This window comes from Hippocampus guttulatus, chromosome 10 (genome assembly GCF_054856545.1).
Source record: "Hippocampus guttulatus isolate MCC_2025c chromosome 10, RoL_Hgut_1.0, whole genome shotgun sequence".
NCBI lineage: Eukaryota > Metazoa > Chordata > Actinopteri > Syngnathiformes > Syngnathidae > Hippocampus > Hippocampus guttulatus.
In genome coordinates this window covers 3,390,964-3,411,306 of record NC_141270.1, presented here as the reverse complement: position 1 = coordinate 3,411,306, position 20,343 = coordinate 3,390,964, and the positions used below count along the sequence as shown (strand labels likewise).

At 42.5% G+C, this 20,343-nt stretch overlaps 1 protein-coding gene across 1 annotated transcript; it reads right to left on the bottom strand.

Moving 5' to 3' along the window:
- Positions 1-17,089: 17,089 nt before the first annotated feature.
- On the bottom strand, positions 17,090-19,755 carry gnrh3 (gonadotropin-releasing hormone 3). Its single transcript, XM_086121977.1, has 4 exons — positions 19,006-19,755; positions 18,774-18,929; positions 17,655-17,738; positions 17,090-17,330 (listed from the first exon to the last, which is right to left on the bottom strand). Exons 2-4 carry the CDS (start codon positions 18,909-18,911, stop codon positions 17,262-17,264), a joined length of 291 nt encoding a protein of 96 aa, XP_085978103.1. The 5' UTR covers positions 18,912-18,929; positions 19,006-19,755; the 3' UTR covers positions 17,090-17,261.
- Positions 19,756-20,343: the final 588 nt, after the last annotated feature.

Below are 20,343 nucleotides of genomic sequence, written 5' to 3'. Positions count from 1 at the left end.
GTTGATAAAAGCAACTTGACAATTAAGTTCATTGGCCTCCGCTATGCATATTAATTGTTCTTATTTGGGTTCCCATTGTTATTAGAAGGAGCACTCGCCGTGTTGCAAAAATGTCATCCATTAACTCCCACCCCCCCATGCCCTCCGCCTCCTCCCTCGCCAAACTTAATGTAATTAAGCTTGCTATTGTATGGGGCTCGGGAGGGGAGAACTTTTAGTGTTCATTGTATAAATGAGTAATGTCGGCGGCGTGACAATGCCGCCGCCAAAATCAGCCGCTCGCAACTTTATTATCTGTAACATGTGCTGCCTGCTCCTGTTTGCCTCATGAACAAAGGAGGCCTGCGTTCATGTCATTGCATGTGGCCGTGTGTACGTGCTGTTTATGTATGTGCGATAGATAGCAGGCCAGGGTCCGTCCGAAGGGGGGTTAAAAAAATAAAAAAACTACAAGCAGGACATAAAGGAAGGAGCGCTTGGTTTCCACACCGGATTACCCAGCGCTCCTTGCAGGCCCACACACTGGCATCAAAGCAGCAGGCTCGGTGTGCCCGAGGCTGAGTCGGCCCCTGTCCACCCTCCCGTGTCACTCCATACATCCTCCTGTTCGCCTTGAATAATTGACACGTCTGTTTTACATGCTCGCCGTTTGCCAGGACACGCCAGTGTGACTCCAAACGCTCCTCATTAGAATGCATCCCCTCACGCTACCGCCGAAGCCGCCGAGGAAGTGTCCACTGAGCGTCAGGTTGGATTTGGCCTCAAATTCAGAATTTTATTTATTTATTTATTTTTAAGCACGATTCAGATATGCGTCACGGCAGCAGGAATAGAAAGAACTTCCAAATTCAATGTCTAGCCTTTTTCAAATGTGGACAAAAATCCATTATGTATCGGATATCTTGCTATTACAAAGCCGTATATGTGGCCATCAATTAATGGCAGATTTTCACAATATTTGGATGAAAACTGTGGACATTCGAGGTGCAGTGTTTTTTTTGTTTGTTTGTTTTTGTTGTGCCGATTTTCTGATGGGATGTAACGGCCCAAACCACTCACGGAATCATCATCAATTTATCCGTCAACTCGAAGTCATTTCCTGTTTTTCAATAAAGGGACTGATTTATGTATTTCTTTTTAATGATTCACCAACTAACCCAAAAATAAATAATCGATGATGAAAATAATTGTTCGTATCTCAAAGAACGCTGAAGTGAGGTCATCTCAAGACACCACCGATGAAATATCAGCATTAAATCTGAATCGGTGCTGCATTGTCGATCTATTTTTAAGGTCATGAAGATGTTTTGATGTGTGTGGGTGCGTTTGTTTTAATTGTCAAAGCCAACCCCCGCGCCCACCTTCCCTCCACCCCCCATGACAGCAGGTTTGTGGCTTTTATGGCTCCACCAACGGCTCCCCGTGTCACCATGAGCGTCTTTCTTCGAAGACTGGCACGCCGGGCGTCTGGTGGGCACTTACGTGGGCGGGCGGGTGGCGGGGGGGGGGGGGGTGGAATCTGCTGAAGTTGTCGCATGTCGTCCACGCCGAACCGCCGCCGATGGCCGCCGAGGGTACGGCCGCTTTTGTGCCAGGGCCATCTCCGAAGTCAAATAAGCCATTAGCAGTCTGTCAATGGCGGTCTCCTGTTAGCACTCAAGCAGTTTGCCGGAGTCTCCATTCCAGCGGCGACTCTTTTACAAAGACAACAATTAAACAAAGACACAAAGTGCTCAGCTCACTCATGCAAACGAGACAAGAGTTGGGAGTCCATTCTGAAGGTCCGCATGAGTGGTACCAGAACTTTCAAATGAATGGATTGAGGAGTCATCTTACCTGATGAGTTCAGTTGGCTTCATCGGGGAAATATTCAATGACTTCACCTGGAATTTATGCGTGTCTGATCTGTGACGCTAATTGACAAATGGAATTGAAGTGCTGTCTCCGCAAGTGAAAAACACAGGCAGTGCTGCTATTAATGCCTGTTGTACGACTACAAAAACTACTACTGGCGCTAGAACTAGAACTGCAGCTACTGCAACTACCTTGTACTAATACGACGACCACCACCACTTCTGCTCCTATGACATTTATTAGCGGTACTGCAATTGCACATGCTATTACGACTATTGCCACTATTAGTCATTTTAGTGCTTTTACTATTACTACTACTGCTGCTATTGTTACTATTTCAACTACTACCGCTACTTCGATTAAGACTATTAAGCATAAGGAATGACTTTGCGAGCAATAACCGTATTGTTTTGTGTTTTTTGTTATTGTAAAGTGTCCTTGGGTGTCTTGAAAGGCGCTTATAAATAAAATGTATTATTATTATTATTATTATAATAAAAGCCATCTTAGCCTGATGTTTGTTTGGCTAGCGGAGATTCTCGCACCATCGCTAGCAAGAAACGGCTAGCTTAACGCGGTGGACGGGTCTTCTGTATCATGTCTTTGGCATCGTACAAATTGGATGCAAATTCGTCTTCGTGTCCTCTAAAACCTTCTAAATTGATCGGGATGGGTTGATATAAGTATTCCAGCTAATAATAATAATAGTAAACAATAAAGTTTATCCAATCCAATCCACTAATTATTATTATAATAGTTGTTGTTGTTATTGTCATTCTTCCTATTGTGAATATTTCCACAAATGCAAATCTAAAAATATATTAAAAATCATTCAAATTCATCTGCAGACTTCAGTTTTTGTGCGACTGCAGAACTTTTGCTTTGTTTCAGGTGTGCATGTGTTGTCGCGCCACTTCTAAACCACGCGCGCACAAGCGTAGAGACTCAAACTGAATGTTTACACAGCGCTGTCATCGCGTCAAAGCATTTCCAGACGCAAATGTTGGCGGGGGACCCCCCACCCCCGCCCCAAAAAGCAATGGAGGGGACAAGGCCCTCCGCTTCGTTTGAGATTCACCTTGACCCCTGAAGTGTGTCGCTCGCAGCCCGAGGGCTCAGGACTGGCAAAACCTCGACACACCATCCCCCAAACCCCTTTCCTGAAAAGGCTAATCTCAACGTGGGCGTTGACCGCGGACAGCAGACACAACACCATTAGCCGCAGCTCGGCGGCTGCTCATTAGGGCCCCCGATCGATAAAGGCGGCCGCAGAAATGGCCAGCGCTCTGCAAGCGGCTATCACTCTTCACAGTTATTATGGTGAAGAGAGGCCAGCCCATCTCGCACGCCACCCTCTACTCCCCAATTCTCGGATGCAATAACTCAAAATTTTTACAACCCTGTACCACCTTCAAAAAAAAAAATCTAATAAAAATTCACCCATAATGACAAACATGAAAGAACAATAGCATAGAGTGCTAATCTTTCATAGAAACACAGTTGTAGCAGTAAGTAGTAACCAAGTACAGTAGCATAGACGTGTTTTATGGTTTTGTAAAATACAGTGCTATTCTTCTTTAATCGAAACCAAGTGGCGCAATAAGTCGCAACCCAAGAGGCTGTAACTACGAAAGCTCTGTCAGGCCGCCTTTGCCATTTGTCCCGTTAATGAACAGTTCTAGGCTAGGTAATGAAGTGCTGCCTACATGAGTGAAAATACAATCAGTACTTTTACTCTCTTTACGCAGGCTTGTGCGCTTCCTTGTTCTACGACTACTATTACCTCTCTCAACTACGATTACTACTACAGCTACTCCGAATACCTCTCGTACAGCGGTTCTTAACCTGGGTTCAATCGGGTGAATCGGTCTCAGGGGTTCGACGGAGCTTCAGCCATGGAGGTTAAGACACACCCGACTCAACATGTCAATTAGTTATGACACGCCCACTTGGCCATCACTGGCTGCAGACGATGACATTGCAATGCTTGTCCAATCAGTGCTGAGGGAAATTTAGTTTGCTCCGTAGTCAACGTTTGACTGTCGTGATAGTACGTCATGCAAGGTTCATTTTGTGCACAATTTTTAAAAAAGTATACTGATCTCTTGAAATTGTATTCACTTTTTTCTGGTTTTCATAAACACCTTTTTTAATGTCTTGAATTTGTAAAAAAAATAAATATTTTTTTTTATATTTCACAAATGAAAATTACTACTACTACTGGCGCTACTATTACAGAAAATTAGAAATTAGAAAACAGAAAGTTGATACTCAAAGTTTCAATTGTGCATTGAAAAAAGTGACAGAAAACTGCGCCTAAATCCGTGTTTAAAAATAAACTGCTCTCAATTAAATGCAAACTGATCATACTAAAAAGTTAAATCCAACAGAATAGTACTTTGATACCAATTTTATTTATTCGTTTATTATTAATGGGTTTTTTGTTTTTGTTTTGAGGACTACACTTACACAACAACGGATTATGACGGCGCGCGAGAGGCTCGGAAACTTTGCGCGAGGTCATCGGTCTCGCAATAAAAAAAAATAAAAAAAAAGGAGAATCAGCCAAGAGCCGTTCCGCGGCGGCCCCGCTCTCCAGGGCTTCGGCGTTATGACACGGTCAGAGCAGGAAGTGCGCTCATTACCGCTCAGATATTTCAGCGCTGATGTCTCCCTCATTGAGTGTCAAAAACAAATGACTTACACGCCGGGCCGCCTGCAAGCGGCGGGGGGAAAGGAGAATTCATAAAAAAATAACACGGGGTCAAAACCGGAGCATAGTGACCCCCATCGCCGCTCACCATGGGACATGTGTTTGATATCGCCATGAAGGAGACTTGCACAATCCCGATCGTTTGCACGAGGAATTGGGGGAATGTCAAGCAATTTCACGGGGTGGAAAAATAATGGAAAATTAATAATGATAATAACAAGTTGCAATTAGGTTGAATTGCAGCCCATTTTTGGGGGGTGATGACGACTGGCGGATGTGTTACTTTGAATCAATATTTATCCTGCAATTAAAAAAATAAGTTCCAATTTAAAAAAAAATTCAAATTTCATTTATTCAAACAACAAGAATAGTCGAATTATTCCGAGGTTTTTTTTTTTTAAATGAGGGTAAAAATCATAACATTCATTGAACGACATGACATGATAATAAAATGCATTATTAAGTGCACAGGTCATACACCATGAGCTGAAGTGCAGGCTTGCTTACGGCAAAACAAAATGCCCCCCCCCCACCCCCTCTCCCATGTTTGTGTCTATAACTTTAAGTCTGTACAAATTAGCGCCCAAATTTCCCCATGGAAAATTTCCGGCATTATTTGTAGAAGCATTGCTGAGAATTCTGCGGCCTCTTTGCTGAAGGAATGTAATTTAATTATTCCTGCACAGTTTTCCCTGTGAGGGGCGGGAACATTAGGAGCAGGAAATTGCAGCGGAAAAGACACACGCAGGAGTTTAAAAAAAAAAAGAGATAGCTCGTGTGCATGATTTTTTTGTTGTTGTTGTTTTGGGCAGGAGAGAGAATAATATGGAGGCAAAATTGTGAAAATAAGACAAAAAAAAAGAGGGGGAGGCAACATATTGATTTTTGGTGGAGCCGGGGAAAGAAAAGAGAGGGAATAAAGAAGTGCTCTTTGGCCGATGTGTCCAAATGAAGTCTCACGGGAGGCTCTTAATGGTGGGGGGTGGGGTTGGGGTTAAGGAGAAGAGGGGGGGAGGGGGGCCGGTTGGGGCGAGGGGCGGCAGGGGCAGGTGCCTACCCCTGACTAAGGCACGGAGCTGCCCTTAGGCGAGGGCTAATGGTATTGGCTGAGCTTGCTTTAAGCAGGCTCCTTTCCTAATGGCGGCGTATGAGCGTGCCACAGGATGGACAGCTATTGATTGGCTCAAACGCTCACCACTTGACAACAAGTCCAAAAAGTCCCTCAAGCATATACAATCATCTCGCCGCAAAACATGTCGCACGCACACAAAAAAAAAAAAAAAAAACTACCAGGGGGACGCTCGCACTCATTAAATATGTAGACCGTGTACAAAACTAACACCTCGTGTTTTATAACTATCAATAATATTGCAGATGATCGAAACGGAGCCTAATGACATAATTAAATAAAATGTAAGAACAGTTCGTGCATTGGGATGGAATGCCACGATCCAATTAGTTGTCTGGCTACTTCTGGTGTGCCTGCGCTGGGCCACCAGGGGGCAGTATAATGCAGTCACGTACAGCCACAAATGGAAAAGGCGAAAAAGCACCCGTGGATGCTCGGCATGGGGCCCCCCCATTTGATTCCGAGCAAAAATAATGCGCTGTCACGGAATGACTGCTAAATGACAGCTGTGAAATGACCTTTATTGGAACTATTTGAGGAAATCAGGATCAGAATCAGAATCATCTTTATTGGCCAAGTATGTAGAACACACAAGGAATTTGTCTCCGGTATAAATAAATAAAGGATTGTGACAATCCAGTTTATTTTTTGAGAAATTAGAGAATATTTGGTACAGAAGAAATCTGTACCATCTTAAAACAATTCAATAAAGGTTAACATTTCTACATTATTTGATTATTATGAAATTATTACTCTTATCACGGGTGAGCTATTTTTCGAACAAACCCATAGGCGACTCATGTTGTGCTACTTATGCTAAGCAATACCAGCGGCACTTTTTTTTTTTCCAACAGTGCACATTCATCAACAGAACGTCCTCCTCCATGTGTAACTGCTCAACCCTCCCCTCTCCGCACTACCTGTGACTTCTACCAATGCTAACCGCTAGCATGTGAAAAGGCATTTTTTGCGCTGTTTCCGAGCATGAAGCTAAACCAAACATCGTGGCACTGAAGGTGCGCACCTCAAAAATTTGGACTTGCCTGTATACTATTAAAAAAAAAAAAAAAAACAGTCGCTTCAGAATCGACTGTATTTGATCTGGGGTGAAATTGCCACTTTGCAGATATGAATATGAGTCAGGTTGTCATTCATAAGTGCAAAAGAGGTGCTCTCCTTTCCCATCGTGGTGAACACTGTCAAGCGGTGTGACACATGCCGCGGCTTGTCTTTTCAAAAAGGTGCAGCGCAGGGAGAACAATGCCTTATATTTGCTTTGTTGTCAAGCCCCGCCTTCACACACACACACACACACACACACACACACACACACACACACAAAAATTGCTGTGTACAAGATTTTCTCTTATTCACAAGGGGCGCTTTTCTAGACCGCTCCAGGCATCTGCTTTGATTGCGTAACTCCCTGGGGAGCAACAACACAAAACAAAAATACTGACTGAATTCAGACTTATAATATAGTGAACAAATAACATAGCAGCTCCACTCTTCAAAACACACATACACACACACACACACAATAAAAAACAGAGCACAGTTCTACCAAGGAAAGGAATTGGGGAGTAAATTCACAGGTGAAAGCTGGAGAGTGTGAAGGAACAAGGAAAAACAGTGAAAACAATCAAGTAAAGTTGCGACAATTCACAGCGTTGTGTTACTCGGGGAAAAACAAGGTTAGTGGGGAAAAAAGTTATGTTGTAAGTTCCGATTCCAAAGCAAGACAGCTTCCGGAACCAACGCCATCTGGAACGTTCGACATTACGATTCCCAAGTTCGGACATCACATTTTCTTCCCAGTTCAAAACGTTAAGAAAGCAGTTGCTTCATAAAACAAGCGCTTACCCCCACGCCCCATGCCCACCCCCCAACGTCATCTGCTGCTTTGTCAATTGTAGCACGACCCCCCCACGCAAAGTAAACAAGTGTCGAACCAATGAAAGTTCACTTCAATGACAGCTCTTTTTTTTTTTTTTTGCAGGTGTCCAAACCTGCAAAAAAATAAAAATAAAAAAAAGCTTGCGGTCGGTGTGTTTTTTTTCCTCCCCCTTTCTTTTCGATTAAATGCTCTTTCTCTGGCTGTTTGTGCTCTACAGTTGGAGTGCGCTACATCGCTACTTTCTTCTCTACAGGGGCCCCTGGGCTCCCCAAGCAATAGGAGTAAATTAGAGTGCACCTGTTCCAGCTCCAAGATAAGCCATCTCCAGAGGATTTCCTCTGAGTAAAATGAAGTGAGTGAAGAATAAACAGAATATCACAGCATTACTCCGCCAAGGTGAAGTCGGCTGCTGCTCTGGGGACAACGGCTTGCTCGTTTTTTGTTTTTTTTTCTTTCCTTGCACACAACACCCAACAAACTATCCTGTGTATAAACCTCTGCATGTGAGACTGCAGGAATGTTTTTTTTTTTTTTTTGTGTATACAGGTAAAAGCAAAAGCAGTCAGGTACATGTACTCCCGACTGTATGTCTACTCACAACTCACAGCCTTGACTTGAAAAGTTCTTGTTGCTACTCGGCCTGCTGCGGCTTTGCCTTGTACTGTTTTCTCTCTTCGATGATGTTTTGAGAGCCGTGGTGAACACCTAAAAAAAAAAAAAAAATAATAATAATAATAAAAAGAAAGTACTATTAATAATGCCTTATATTCTCATTTTCCGTCACGGCGGCGTACGAGTACGTCCATTTCACATTTTTGACGTTTTGCATTTCAATCGCAGCTTCCTGTGTCAAGTCAAATATGTCCTGATTGTAAGGTGTCCTTGAGTGTTTTGAAAGGCGCTCATAAATAAAATGTATTATTATTATTATTATTATTATTGACATTTGTGTAGAGTGTATCAATACATCCATTGAGAAAATTACAAGTCACAGGACACAATGAGGTTCTTGCGTGATTTAGTAAAACAAACAAAAAAAAAAAAAATCCAGAGCTAGATGATTACAGGTGACAAAAACTCATTAAAAAAAAAAAACCAGTACTGAAATTGCAAAAAAACAATTTCCGTTTCAGAAATAACATTAAAATGGGTGCTTAATTAAAAATGGAAGCAACATTTTACATTTGTAAAATGAACGAACACTGTAATTGTCGCAAAAATGTCCATTTTATGCCGAGGCTTTCATTGATTGATTGTAAATGTATTCATTTTTGGTATGAGTATACAACTAAATGGAAAGAGTTGTTTAGGAATTGCAATTCACTCAACTATTTACTACTCTATATTTAAAAAAAAACAACAACTCAAATTACTACTAAAACAAAAAAATAGAAACTAACAAAAACTAAGAAACCTTCCGGGGTTTTTTTGAGGCAGCGCCTAGTACGATAAAGTAAATTTTAAAAATAATAATCACAGGCTAATTTGTTAGCACATACCAAGAGGTATGGCAGCTTAACAAGGTCAAAAAGAAAAGTTAACTTATTAATGATGCATCACTTCGCAGAAGTTTCATCTTTTATGTTAGCATGGTCAGTCAATAGTGAATAAGAACAAAAAACAAAACAAAAAAAGTCACTATTAGGGCCCGGCTAGAATGAGGCGCATTGATTCTTACCCTCAACCTCATACAACAGACTAACGAGGGTGATTTTGATCCTCGTTCCTTGTCACCGGGACGCTACAAGACGGCGCCGAATCACAGGTCCGAGAGGTGGAAATCTGTTGATTGTCCTTGCGAGCGGCATATTAGGCGATTCATTTTCATCGGTCATTCCGAGCTTTGTTGTTTTAATGGCCTTTTTCACAGCGGTCATGTTGACACAGTAAAACCGTAAATAGGACACATACCGTTAGAAGGATTAGTTTGGTGGATTTGTGTGCCTTTAGATGTCGGAACATTTTTCCTGAGATGGCTGTTTATTCAAACCGCGGTCATACGAAACATGGTTTCAAAGAGGACTAACAAAAAGGAAAGATTACAAAAACAGCATAATGGAAGTATAAGACAACAACAAGATTAAAAAGTTATATTCTATCTATATTAACAGGCAGTGCTACACCCTGTGAGGAAAGGACAAGAGGCATGGAAAAGGACAGTTCGGGACATGACAGGACAGGGGTAGAGGTCCCTTTGATGTACATTTACGAGAATGGACAAAGATTTGTGAACGTGTTTAATCAATGAAACAGCAAAAAGAACAGGATGGGACAGGACAGCAGTGGTGGGTCAGGGATAGGATTGGAAAGGCAGTTATGCACCATGTGCATGCTGAGATGAAGTGACAAGGAGAAAATACTCTAGGACAAAACAGGAAAGGACAGTAGTCGTGACCAAAGACTTTGCTGCTGTTGTTCGGTGAAAAGTGTGCACCAATCTCACCTGTGAGACAAAGTAGAATCCCAAATAACTTAATAGATAGACTGTGCATGGAATAACATGGCTGGATAGCTTTTAGTTTGGTGCTTTCTTAGCGTTTACTCTTGATGAATTCATCAGCGTCCGTGGACCAGGAAGTAGCTTGCTAGCTAACAACCAAATACAGGGCTTGCTTCAAAAGGAGTTTTCTTTCCTACAGTGGTGACAAAACTGGACTTTTTACATGTCAGAACTCTGTAAACTATTGTTAACCTCCGCAAATGCAGATGTCATAATTATAGTAAAGACATTTGAATCATAATTGAACAGAAACAATCATATGAAATACTAAATATTTCATATTCATATATTCAGTAACTGTGTGTGGCTCCCTGTGCCATGTTAGGTTTTATGTAAGCAGTTTGTACTCAAAAGATTTGGAATAGTGGGCCTCCGAATGAAATTTAGGGATGAACCTAAAATGCCCAAGAACCTTTAAAGGTGAATTCAATTTTAATCGCTTTTTTTTTGTGTGTGTGAATAGGCCGCGTTGCGACAGTCTTCAAACAAGGAGCCCCTGCACACCAAAAAGTTTTCATACAATTCAGCCTTGGCGGAAGTCTGCACTCTAAGTGAGACATCTACCTCGACATTCCAGTTAAATACGGTCATACAAAAGTCCATATCGGAGAATGGCCAAACATTTGTGTGCAATCAATAAAAGTTGGCGTGCATGCCGCATGACTATCTCCTTGCGTGATTTTTCTTCTTCTTTGAGGAAATAAAAGCGCTCACCTCAGTGTGAGGCCCAAAGGCCGCTGACTAGAGTTGACTTGAATTCAAAACTCCCTCCGTCGCTTGTCACATGAAAGCGTCGGGTAATTAGAGGGAAGGGGGGGAATTGTAATTCTTTGTCCATTTGATCATCTTTCTGATTTGTCTCCTTTCGGTTCAAATGTGCCGCTCCCCTACCATTAGCGCCCCGCTCCCCGTCTCACCGCCAGTCTGTTTTCGCCTCTTTGTTACCCCAACAAGGCATTATCGTTATGGCGGCTAATTGCATGCCGCTCGCCGTTCGCAAAGCGCAGACTGGCTCTTTCCGTCGCCGCTAATTGCCATTAACGTGGGGGGGCCATGCGCGCTACCACGCCGCGGCCGGCCGGCCGGACGAGCCTCAAACACGGGCTACGGCGTCGCGCGAGGGGTGGCGGTGAAGGGGAGAGCCAAAGGCGGCGTGGCGGCAGTGGCACGGGCGGGCCGCATCGCAGGGAGGGAAGGTCTGCTGTTAGATGGAGGTCAGCGGGAGTGGAGGACCCCGAAGATTACAGTTGGCTAGCCACGGCCCACCACCCCTCTCCGACACGATCTGAGCCTGCCCTCCCAGCAGAGGCGGATCCTCGCGTCGGGCCAAGCCGCCCATTAGCGAGGCTAATAATGTTCACAGGCTCGGTGCTAGCTGCGAATCAAAGCCGGCGTGCTAGTTAATATGCGCCGAAATGACCGGAGAGGGTCTTTAAATGATTCTTAATAAGACAGCAGCGCTGTGAAGGAACCTTCATCTTAATATTTCAACTTTTATTATCTTTTTTATAGCCTTTGTTTATTAAAGTAGCAAGACGGTAGCTCATTTGACACAGACGTGTGTGGAGAAGAATGGTGGCCTGTAATGGTTAAAAAGTCTTTCAATAAAGTTGAATTGTGACTTGTCAGGAGTGACGCACATTTGTTTACTGACTCTAAAACTGACACATTTGTGTTTCCTTCCGCTATTAAGTACAAATAAATATGAGGGAAGAAATTTCATCTGTGCTGTATGTTACACATGCAGTACATTTGACAATAAAGTGGATCCAATCCAATCCAATGTTGGCCTTTCCCATGCAAGCCCCGTGGAGAACATGCAAAATCCACACAGGAAGGCCGGAGCTGGAATTGAAGCCGTTATCTCTGCACTGGAAGGTTGACACGCAAACCACGCGACTACCAGGCCACCTAATTTTCAACAATAATCGGTTATTCTCAAAATTAAGTGTATCCAAAAAAGGGCATGCTTACCGGTAGTGTATTCTGAAAATGGGGTCCATTCAGAGTTATACTTTATGTTCAAGGGAGTAGGAAGAAGTAAAAAACTTATCTAGTCCTACCCCGTTATGTGTTTATATCTAATAAATCATTTTTATATCAATCAGAAACTTAAATACATTTGGTAAAATTGTGCTATCTTGGCTCAATAATAACCATACCACAATTACCTTCACTAATATCTGCATTTGTACTTGTATGAGGATCGCTTTTTATGAGTGAAGTATACCATGTCAGGTTCACGACTGCATCTTTTATTTGTTTTTAAATGCGACTCTAAAACTGCCACATTTGTCGAACATCAAGCTGTTTTCTGATAGTTTCCCCTCAAATTCAAAGCTGAGTCCCGGCTCCCCGAAGTCAACGCAATCGTAGACTTAACCGCCAACAAAGTCTACATCGCCACCGATGGAAGATGTTGGCTTCCATCACCTAGAAAAAGAATACATACTGTCGATTCTTGGCATGGGTGGATTGTTCAAAAGACCAAACAGAAGGAAATGGTGTCATTATTTCGTGAAGCGGACGACTTCATCTTACAAACCGCATGTTCGACGACGAGAATGAGAAGCGAGAAGAAGCGCCGCTTTCCACAACGCAAAACACACTTCCGGGCCCTTTGGCAAGCTCTTCTCGAGTAACTTTTTGAGACGTATCCATCAAAACGCAGCTGTATTCGTTCATATTTAACACCTCCTCCTTTCCCCGCCGCTTTAACGCTGTTCTTTCTCGATCAAAGCCGTGCATAACAGGAAACTTCCCTGCCAGCACCAAGAAGAAGAAGCAGAAGCAGCGAGGCCTACTGTACATGCTGGAAAAAAAAAACTTCAAAATACTTGATACTTTTAGTGATCCCCAAAATGTACCAAATACTTTCTAGTAGTAGCAATACGACTCTTTAGGTGATTGACTGAAGTCTTTGTTAGATTTGGAAGGGCTTGGTGGTGGTGGTGGGGGGGGGGGGCGGGGGGGGGCTTTGCTATCATGTTTGCTGCAAGTGATGGAATGGATGAAGAGGCAGCCACTTGGCATGAAAAGCTCAAGAGTGACACCATGTGGACTTTAACGGTAGTAAACAGAATGCCGTGGACTTGACTAAGTCGCAGCTCAACGCTTCTTCTTTTTTTCTTTTTTTTTTTATGTAATTAAAATTCCCCCACTAACAACAAGTTCTAAGATGTACAACCGCACCTTCTCAAGTGTCTTGAAGACCTCCCCGACACTTTGGACGCTCTCTGAAGATGACTTTGCCTTCGACGATGTGCGTAGCCTGAGGGAATGTAGTAAGACCCACACTCAGCTGCCATTGATATGCGGCTGGCGCGACCCCTCCGGGGGGAAAATTATCATTCCGTCCGTAACGGGAGCCACAACAAGACACCTGGAAAATGACTTTATTACTTGCCGCATTTCAATAAAAGTTTGCAATATGAACCCGTTGGAAAGTTCTGCAGAAGGAGAGGATGCAGAGTTGATTGACAGCTGGGCAAATGTGGCCTTGGATGAAGCAAATAAGTCCAAAGGCACCAAAATTAAAATTAAATCAATGAATGCCTTGCCCTGAACGAGAAAAGTTGGAATATTGCAAAACTTATTCTGGCGTTCTTTCAAATATGTTACAATTTGCATCTTGGTTTGATGAATCTGTTGGGCACATCGAGAAGAACCCCTTTATTTGTCTCACAATGAAGAAATCCCAAATTTACAGCAGCAGAATTATGAGAGGAACTCCTTTGGCATCTGACGAAATAAATCACAGCGATACAAAAATTAAGTCATAATGTGAGAAAGAACTTTTGTCTTTGTTTCAATCATGTTAGCATTTGGGGGCAGGGGGTGGGGGGGGGGGTAGTCCAGCAAGAGAACCCTTTTTTTTTTTAAATGCACGTTTGTGTACTTCCGGGTCATTTTCCGGGTAAATGAAAGCAAGAAAGGTGGAGCGTTTTCACCCGTGGACGAGTTTAATCCAATTTTACTTATAAATTGGGTTGAACTACAGAGACAAAATCTGTTCTTCATTTTAAGCACACATAAGCGAAAGACATCTGAAGCGTACTGTCGTCGCGCATTCAACAAATGCGAAAAAACAAAAAAAGGAAACCTTTATTTGTTAATCCTGTGCGGATTTTCCCTCATCCCGATGGATAGCTGGGATTTTTTAAAACTGTACCATTTCTTTAGAAGTGACAGATGAACCTGTTGGTCCAATGAGTAGAAAAAATGGATGTAACATTTTTTTTAATTGAATTGAATTGAATACAACTTTATCGTCAACATGAATCTTGTAATTTATGAATAGAATAATGAAAAAAGGAGGGGAAAAATCCCAACTTTCAACCTGTCTAACAGCAGTAAAAAATAAAAAATAAAGAAGAAAGAAAACAAACGCCTTGCCCTTCATAAACGGAATTCCCTTTGAGCAAGGACACGCAACAATGAGCCATTCTCCGCTTCCTTGTCCCTTTTCCATTGGCGCCCGCCAATGGACGTGACCTCGGCGTCGCCAAACAATGGGGGCGAGCCCAGCGCGTTTGGCTTCCCGCCACCTCGCGCTTTGTTGTTATATTTAAGGATGACACGCGAGCCCGCCATTGTCTTCGCCGCGATTATTCCCCGCCGCCGTTTTTTGGCCCCAGTTGCGGCTCTTTGATGAAAAAGGTCGCCCGCTCAATTGGAAAACAGTCATTAAAATGCGCCGGGTAAGTATTCACCAGTGTGCTTTGGGTGGGTGGGGTGGGCAACTCAACTGAGCTGGTTAATCAAAAGTTAATTATATAATTTTCATGCAGATGAGGAGGGGGGGGGACATTCAAATGAATCCCAACCCTACAATCATTAGAAAAAATAAATAAAGAAAACGCGGGTCTAAAACGCTGTAAAATGTTCAGGGACCGCCGGGCTGTAAACAATATGAAGTTTAATTTGAGGTAAACAAAGTGAATATCCACCAGGGGGGTCCGGGCGAAGGAGAAAGTGAGGTTAAATCAAATTTGGAAACACAGATAGCGGCAGTTTTTTTGTTTTTTTTTGTTTGCGTCCTGTCGCTACGTGCAATTAAACAGAACCTTGAAAAGAATGTCGGGCTTATCTGTAAACAGGAATTAACCTCCTCCTACGTGCGCCAAATTGCAATCAAACGTTTTTGTTTTTTTTCTTAAAGTACCTTTTCAAAAAGTCTCATTGTAAACTTGAATGGAAAAAGCCCTGGACGTGATTTTCCTGCTGTAACTTTGTCAAAGAAGTTTCTATGCAAATTGCCGGCATGAATATTAAAAGCAGGTCGACGACGTAACGAAAGAGCAAAACGCATTGTTCTCGCAAGCGCTATGGAAAGTGTCTTAATTCCTCTGGCTTCTTCATTTCCCTCCACAACGTTGACTTTTCATCGGTGCGCCTTACGACAATGAATGGCCGGGGCCCCTCGTGCGCCGGGCGATTAGCACAGGGGGGGCGCTCGGTCTGTGGGGGTTTTGCCGGCGAATGAGTTCGCTTGGAAAAAAAAAAAATAAAACCCGGATGCCCCCCCCTGCTGATACGCTTCCTCTCCCGATATGAAAATTCCACGTTTTTTGTAATGAAGCCCGGCAATTTGCTTGACGGGGGAGAAAAAGGGATTTCTAAAAGAGCCGCTAAGGGGAGTTTGACCGATAGTTCAACATTGGATTTGTAGTAGAAAATAGGACCAAAAATCCGTTTTTTGGCGTCATGAACTTTGATGGAAGAAAAGCTAGTGGACGTTTCCATTCTAATTTGCGATTCGCTACTCGTGGATTCACCTACCGATGCATATTTTTTTTTCAACGTAACTCGTAAGCATGGCGCGTTGGACGGTTTACTGTTGTTTTAAAAGGTCACGTTTTTCGATAACTGCTGGTCAGGGGAAGGGGCGACTTGTAAGCAGGGCGCAATTTAACTGGATGCTTTTGCACAGTTCGGTAACTGCGCAGCTTCTGTGAAGTTGAATGTGGCGAGCAGAAAGGGGAAGGGTGAGAAGTTTCGCATGGGAGAAGAGGGATGGAACAAGACAAAATGTTTGCTCTGTTGATTAATGTACATTGCCCTAAAAAAAAAAAAACAACAACAAAAATGTTGCCAGTGGGTACTAGTTAGCCCCAAGGATAACGTGAGTCGCCCACAAGTCTGTTCTAAAAATAGCTTCGTCATCATTTCAAATATGCCCAAATAATTTTGCTTACAATTAACGATGATGACAAGTGTCAAGAGCGGAAAGTAAATGTGAAAATTGTGATGTTTTGCCACTGAATTGCAATCGAACACGAGAATAGTCAGAAGATCGATAACATGACTATTTAAAAATTATTTATACTCAACTTTTTAAAATGTTATGATTACATTATTACAACATGATGACTTTATTTCAACAATATTGGGATTTTTAAAATCAGGGAAGAAAAATCTGCTGATGACGTCCAACTTTTCGGTACGATTGCAAATGTCCGTGGAGTGTTACTACTTCTCAAAAGTCAAAACATGATTTTTAATCATGATCATAACATGAGGACATTTTCTGGTAACATTGACAAGTTACTTCATCCTTGTAAAGCCGCGACTACCCTAAGTATTTTGACCACACAAAATATTCCTTTTCTATCATTTCCAATTATTTTGGGTGCGGAAAAAACTTTCTAAATTCTCCCCAGAAGTGAAGCGCGCCACATTTTAACGTCGGCACGTCCCTCAGATGGCGCCAATGACAACGGAATGTCCTGAAGTGGAACAGGTAGAATGATTTGCACTGATTTGCGATAAATTGTCTTAATCGGCAGCTGCTGTCACGCTAGCGTCGCGGCTTCGTCATGCTTGTCGGTCGCGGCTGCTTGGGAAAAAAAAAAAAGGCAATTTCGTCTACTTCAAGAGGTGTCAAAGATTTTTTTCCTGTCTTTTTTTCCCCCCCTCTCCTTTTATTACACATTGGCGACGAACACATGACAGCCAGGCCTCGCTTTCGCAGCTCAAATCAAATCAATAAGTTGATGAGGCTTCAAAAAGAGTTTATTACAATTTTCACGAGTTTGAATGCGACAGATATGCTTCTCAATGACACTGGTGCAATAAATGCGCTGCCCTCTGGGAGAGGGGGGGTTGGGATCCATCACCGCTGTAGATAATCACGTAAATTGTCTTTTTTTTCCACCCCCCCCTCTTTTCATTTGTAAGAGAACGTTTTCTTTCGCTCAAAATGATGGGAATCATCATCATCATCATCATCATCCATCTGCAGAGATTGGAATGGGGACCTCTTTAATATTTCATTTAATTTGTCGTAAGCACTTCAAACAGGGCATATTTGCAAAAGCGTAAGTCAACGTTGGGGGAGACCAAAAAAAAAAAAAAAAAAAGCTACACATGAATTTAATGATGCAAAAAAAAAAAAAAGAGACAAGGAAAAATGACATTTAAAAAAAACAAGGTAATTGAGCATTTTGTATGCTGTCGCAGCTGCTCGAGGAGCACAGCGGCGCAACTCTGCTGCGGTGTACATTAATATTGCACAATTGAGGTTGACATCCGCCATCAATTATGTATCATAAACACTTACTACATTGTATGGTCGACGTCTCTCATGGGTTTGGGCACTCGCCTCTTCGGGAAGAGGCACCACCGCGCCCCCCGTACCCATCATCTAAGTGTGCAACGCAAGGAGACAAGGTTGAAACCTCGACAGAAATACAACTCGACTTATGTATGTATGGATGAATGTTGAATGATGAAAAATAAATAAATAAAAAGCCAAAACAGTCAAACATGCTTCACTGAATTGTTTTGCTGTGGAGGAAATAAAATAATTGTAAAACATTTAGTTACATTTAAAAAAAAAAAAGCAAATAATTACAAAAATATAGTCATGACAATAGTGCAAGAGATAGAATAAAGGTTAAAAAAAAGAAATCAGAACCGGAGTTCAGGTGGTCAGATAAAAACGTAAAAACAAACATCCCAATGGAAAAATAATATAAAAGAAAGGAATGGAAAAAAATAAGCAATAAAATAATGAATACAAAAAAGAATAAAAAGATACAGAGATAAAGAATGATTTTTATCTGTTATCATTCAATAGTAAAACATTTGTTTCAAAAAATGTAAAAAAAAAAACCTAAAAAACTAAAATGAAGTTTATAAAGAAGCTAAAATGGAAATATAACATACTGTATAAACATACTTGTGTTTAGAAATGTCTGGAAATAATTTAATCATTTAAACCACATTTTTAAATCTAATCAATTGAAAACTTTAATTTTTACTTCACGCTGAATGAAACAAGGATTTAATTTAACAATTACTGTACTTGGTTAAATTAAATCCAAACTATAAAAAAAACAATCCCTTATTTTTTTCCTAAGCAATAACAAATAAAATACATGAAATCAACTCATGACTGTAAATGTATCATTACTTAATCACATGAAATACTTTACAGTGAACAGCTGATCATGTTATCGGGTTACAGGGGGCATGAAAGGATTAAAATAACTAAAAAAAAAATATGATTTGCAAAAATAAACAATTGAATGACTAACACACACACACACACACAAAGAAATAATTGTTAAACACAAAAAAAACTAAATAGCAGGAATATGCAAACAATTTCAAATCTTAGCCAATCGCGTTTGCTTCCAAATCCTCTTTTTCTTCAAACCGGAAGAGTAAAACTCACCCTGATGGTGGCCTCCAACTCGCCCGCACTTCTCTTGCCGCCCGGCAGCCACCCGTATGACCAGTGCTGCCCCGAGGCCGCCTGCGCAAGCAAGGCCAACAGCAACACGCGCACCACCGTTTTGCAACCGGCCTCCATCTCAGCTACGCAAGGTTTCTGCACAAAAAAAAGAGTCAACGTGGTCACATCGTCGGCGGCGAGCGCCGTCCGGAGCGCGCCGAGAGCCACTCACCTTCCTCTATTGGCCTCGTTAGCATGCGGCGTATCAGGAAAGCCTATTTTTTGGGGGGCTTTTATAGGTGCGAGGATTATAATCCCGTCTCTGCAGGTGTGACACATCGACGCGCTAATGCTGCACCCGAAGTCGCTAATGGAGGCGCCTAAGTGCTCCAGAGCGCCGTCGACGTCGTCGGCATGGGGATTTAAGCGGCGTGAGACCTGCAACACAAATGTGGGTGCGTGTGCACCTGTTGGGGAACAAGACAAACGGCGCGGACATTTCTCGCCCGTGTATTATTTATTTGAATCAACTTTTCACACAGACTCCCCGAGAAAAGCAGAAAGTTCCATGGGAAACCTTTTTTTTGGTAGCAGTTTACAAGGTTTCAAAGCGATTACAATGATGATTACTTCAAACCGTAAGCACTCGGGTAAAGCTTGGTGACGACCACAACACGCACAATACAAAGTTGTTCCGAGCGTTAAACGTTAAAGGAGTCTTGCCTTTGCCGAGATCATTTATCTTTGTCGCAGATATCGCGTTAGGTGCTTATTTTGATGTTTGCTTCAGACCTTTTGGTTGTTGGGCTCGGATAGTGGATCTTTACAGATTGAGAAATGTGTTTGCATACATGCAATATATGAACCCTTTCATGGGCAGCGGACAGCATATCACGTTAGCAGGTTACAGGGTGCATGAAAGGGTGATAGAGAAATCAACCGACATAATTTCGGGCCTGTCGAGACGTCTTGTGTGGATTCAGCGCCCCCCCCCCCCCCCCCAAATGTCTGTACGCAAGATGTCGGGCCGTTTCGGGTGGAGGGAGCAATTGTCGTTGGTTGCTCTGAGGAACCGTGCTTCCGTCGATTCAAAGACAATCTTCCCTGAGTCGAGTCCATCCATCCATCCATTATCCGATCCGCTTCATCCTCACAAGGGTCGCGGGGGGTGTCCGAGCCTATCCCAGCCGTCTTCGGGCACCCTGAACCAGTTGCCAGCCCATATCCAGATAAAATCTCTGACAAAGGGTTAAATAGCATTTTTTTTTGTCTTTCACCCCCCCCCCCCACCCCTAAACTAGCACTGATGTAAAATCGTAATAAATTGCCCATCCCTGACCTATCAGAATTCCCCCCCCCCCCCGATAACACCATCTAATTCCGCATATTGATAAGCCACACCTGCGTGCTTGATGGTTGATGCCGGCAAAGGAGAAGCGCTGCACTAAGATTTCGACAGATGAATGAGCACGTTGAGGAACAATTTCTATCGAACGAAAAAGTGGACAAAAAGTGTCGCATTCCCGTTCTTGTTCGGTGTACAACTAAACTACTCGGCGATAAAACACAG

Excerpts from the sequence above, each read along its gene's own strand:
- gnrh3 (XM_086121977.1), bottom strand. The coding sequence starts at position 18,911 with ATGGAGGCCGGTTGCAAAACGGTGGTGCGCGTGTTGCTGTTGGCCTTG. Across the intron at positions 17,739-18,773 it reads AGTTGGAGGCCACCATCAGG|ATGATGGGTACGGGGGGCGC; the intron begins GTGAGTTTTACT and ends TTGCACACTTAG. Across the intron at positions 17,331-17,654 it reads GACGTCGACCATACAATGTA|ATGGATGATGATGATGATGA; the intron begins GTAAGTGTTTAT and ends CAATCTCTGCAG.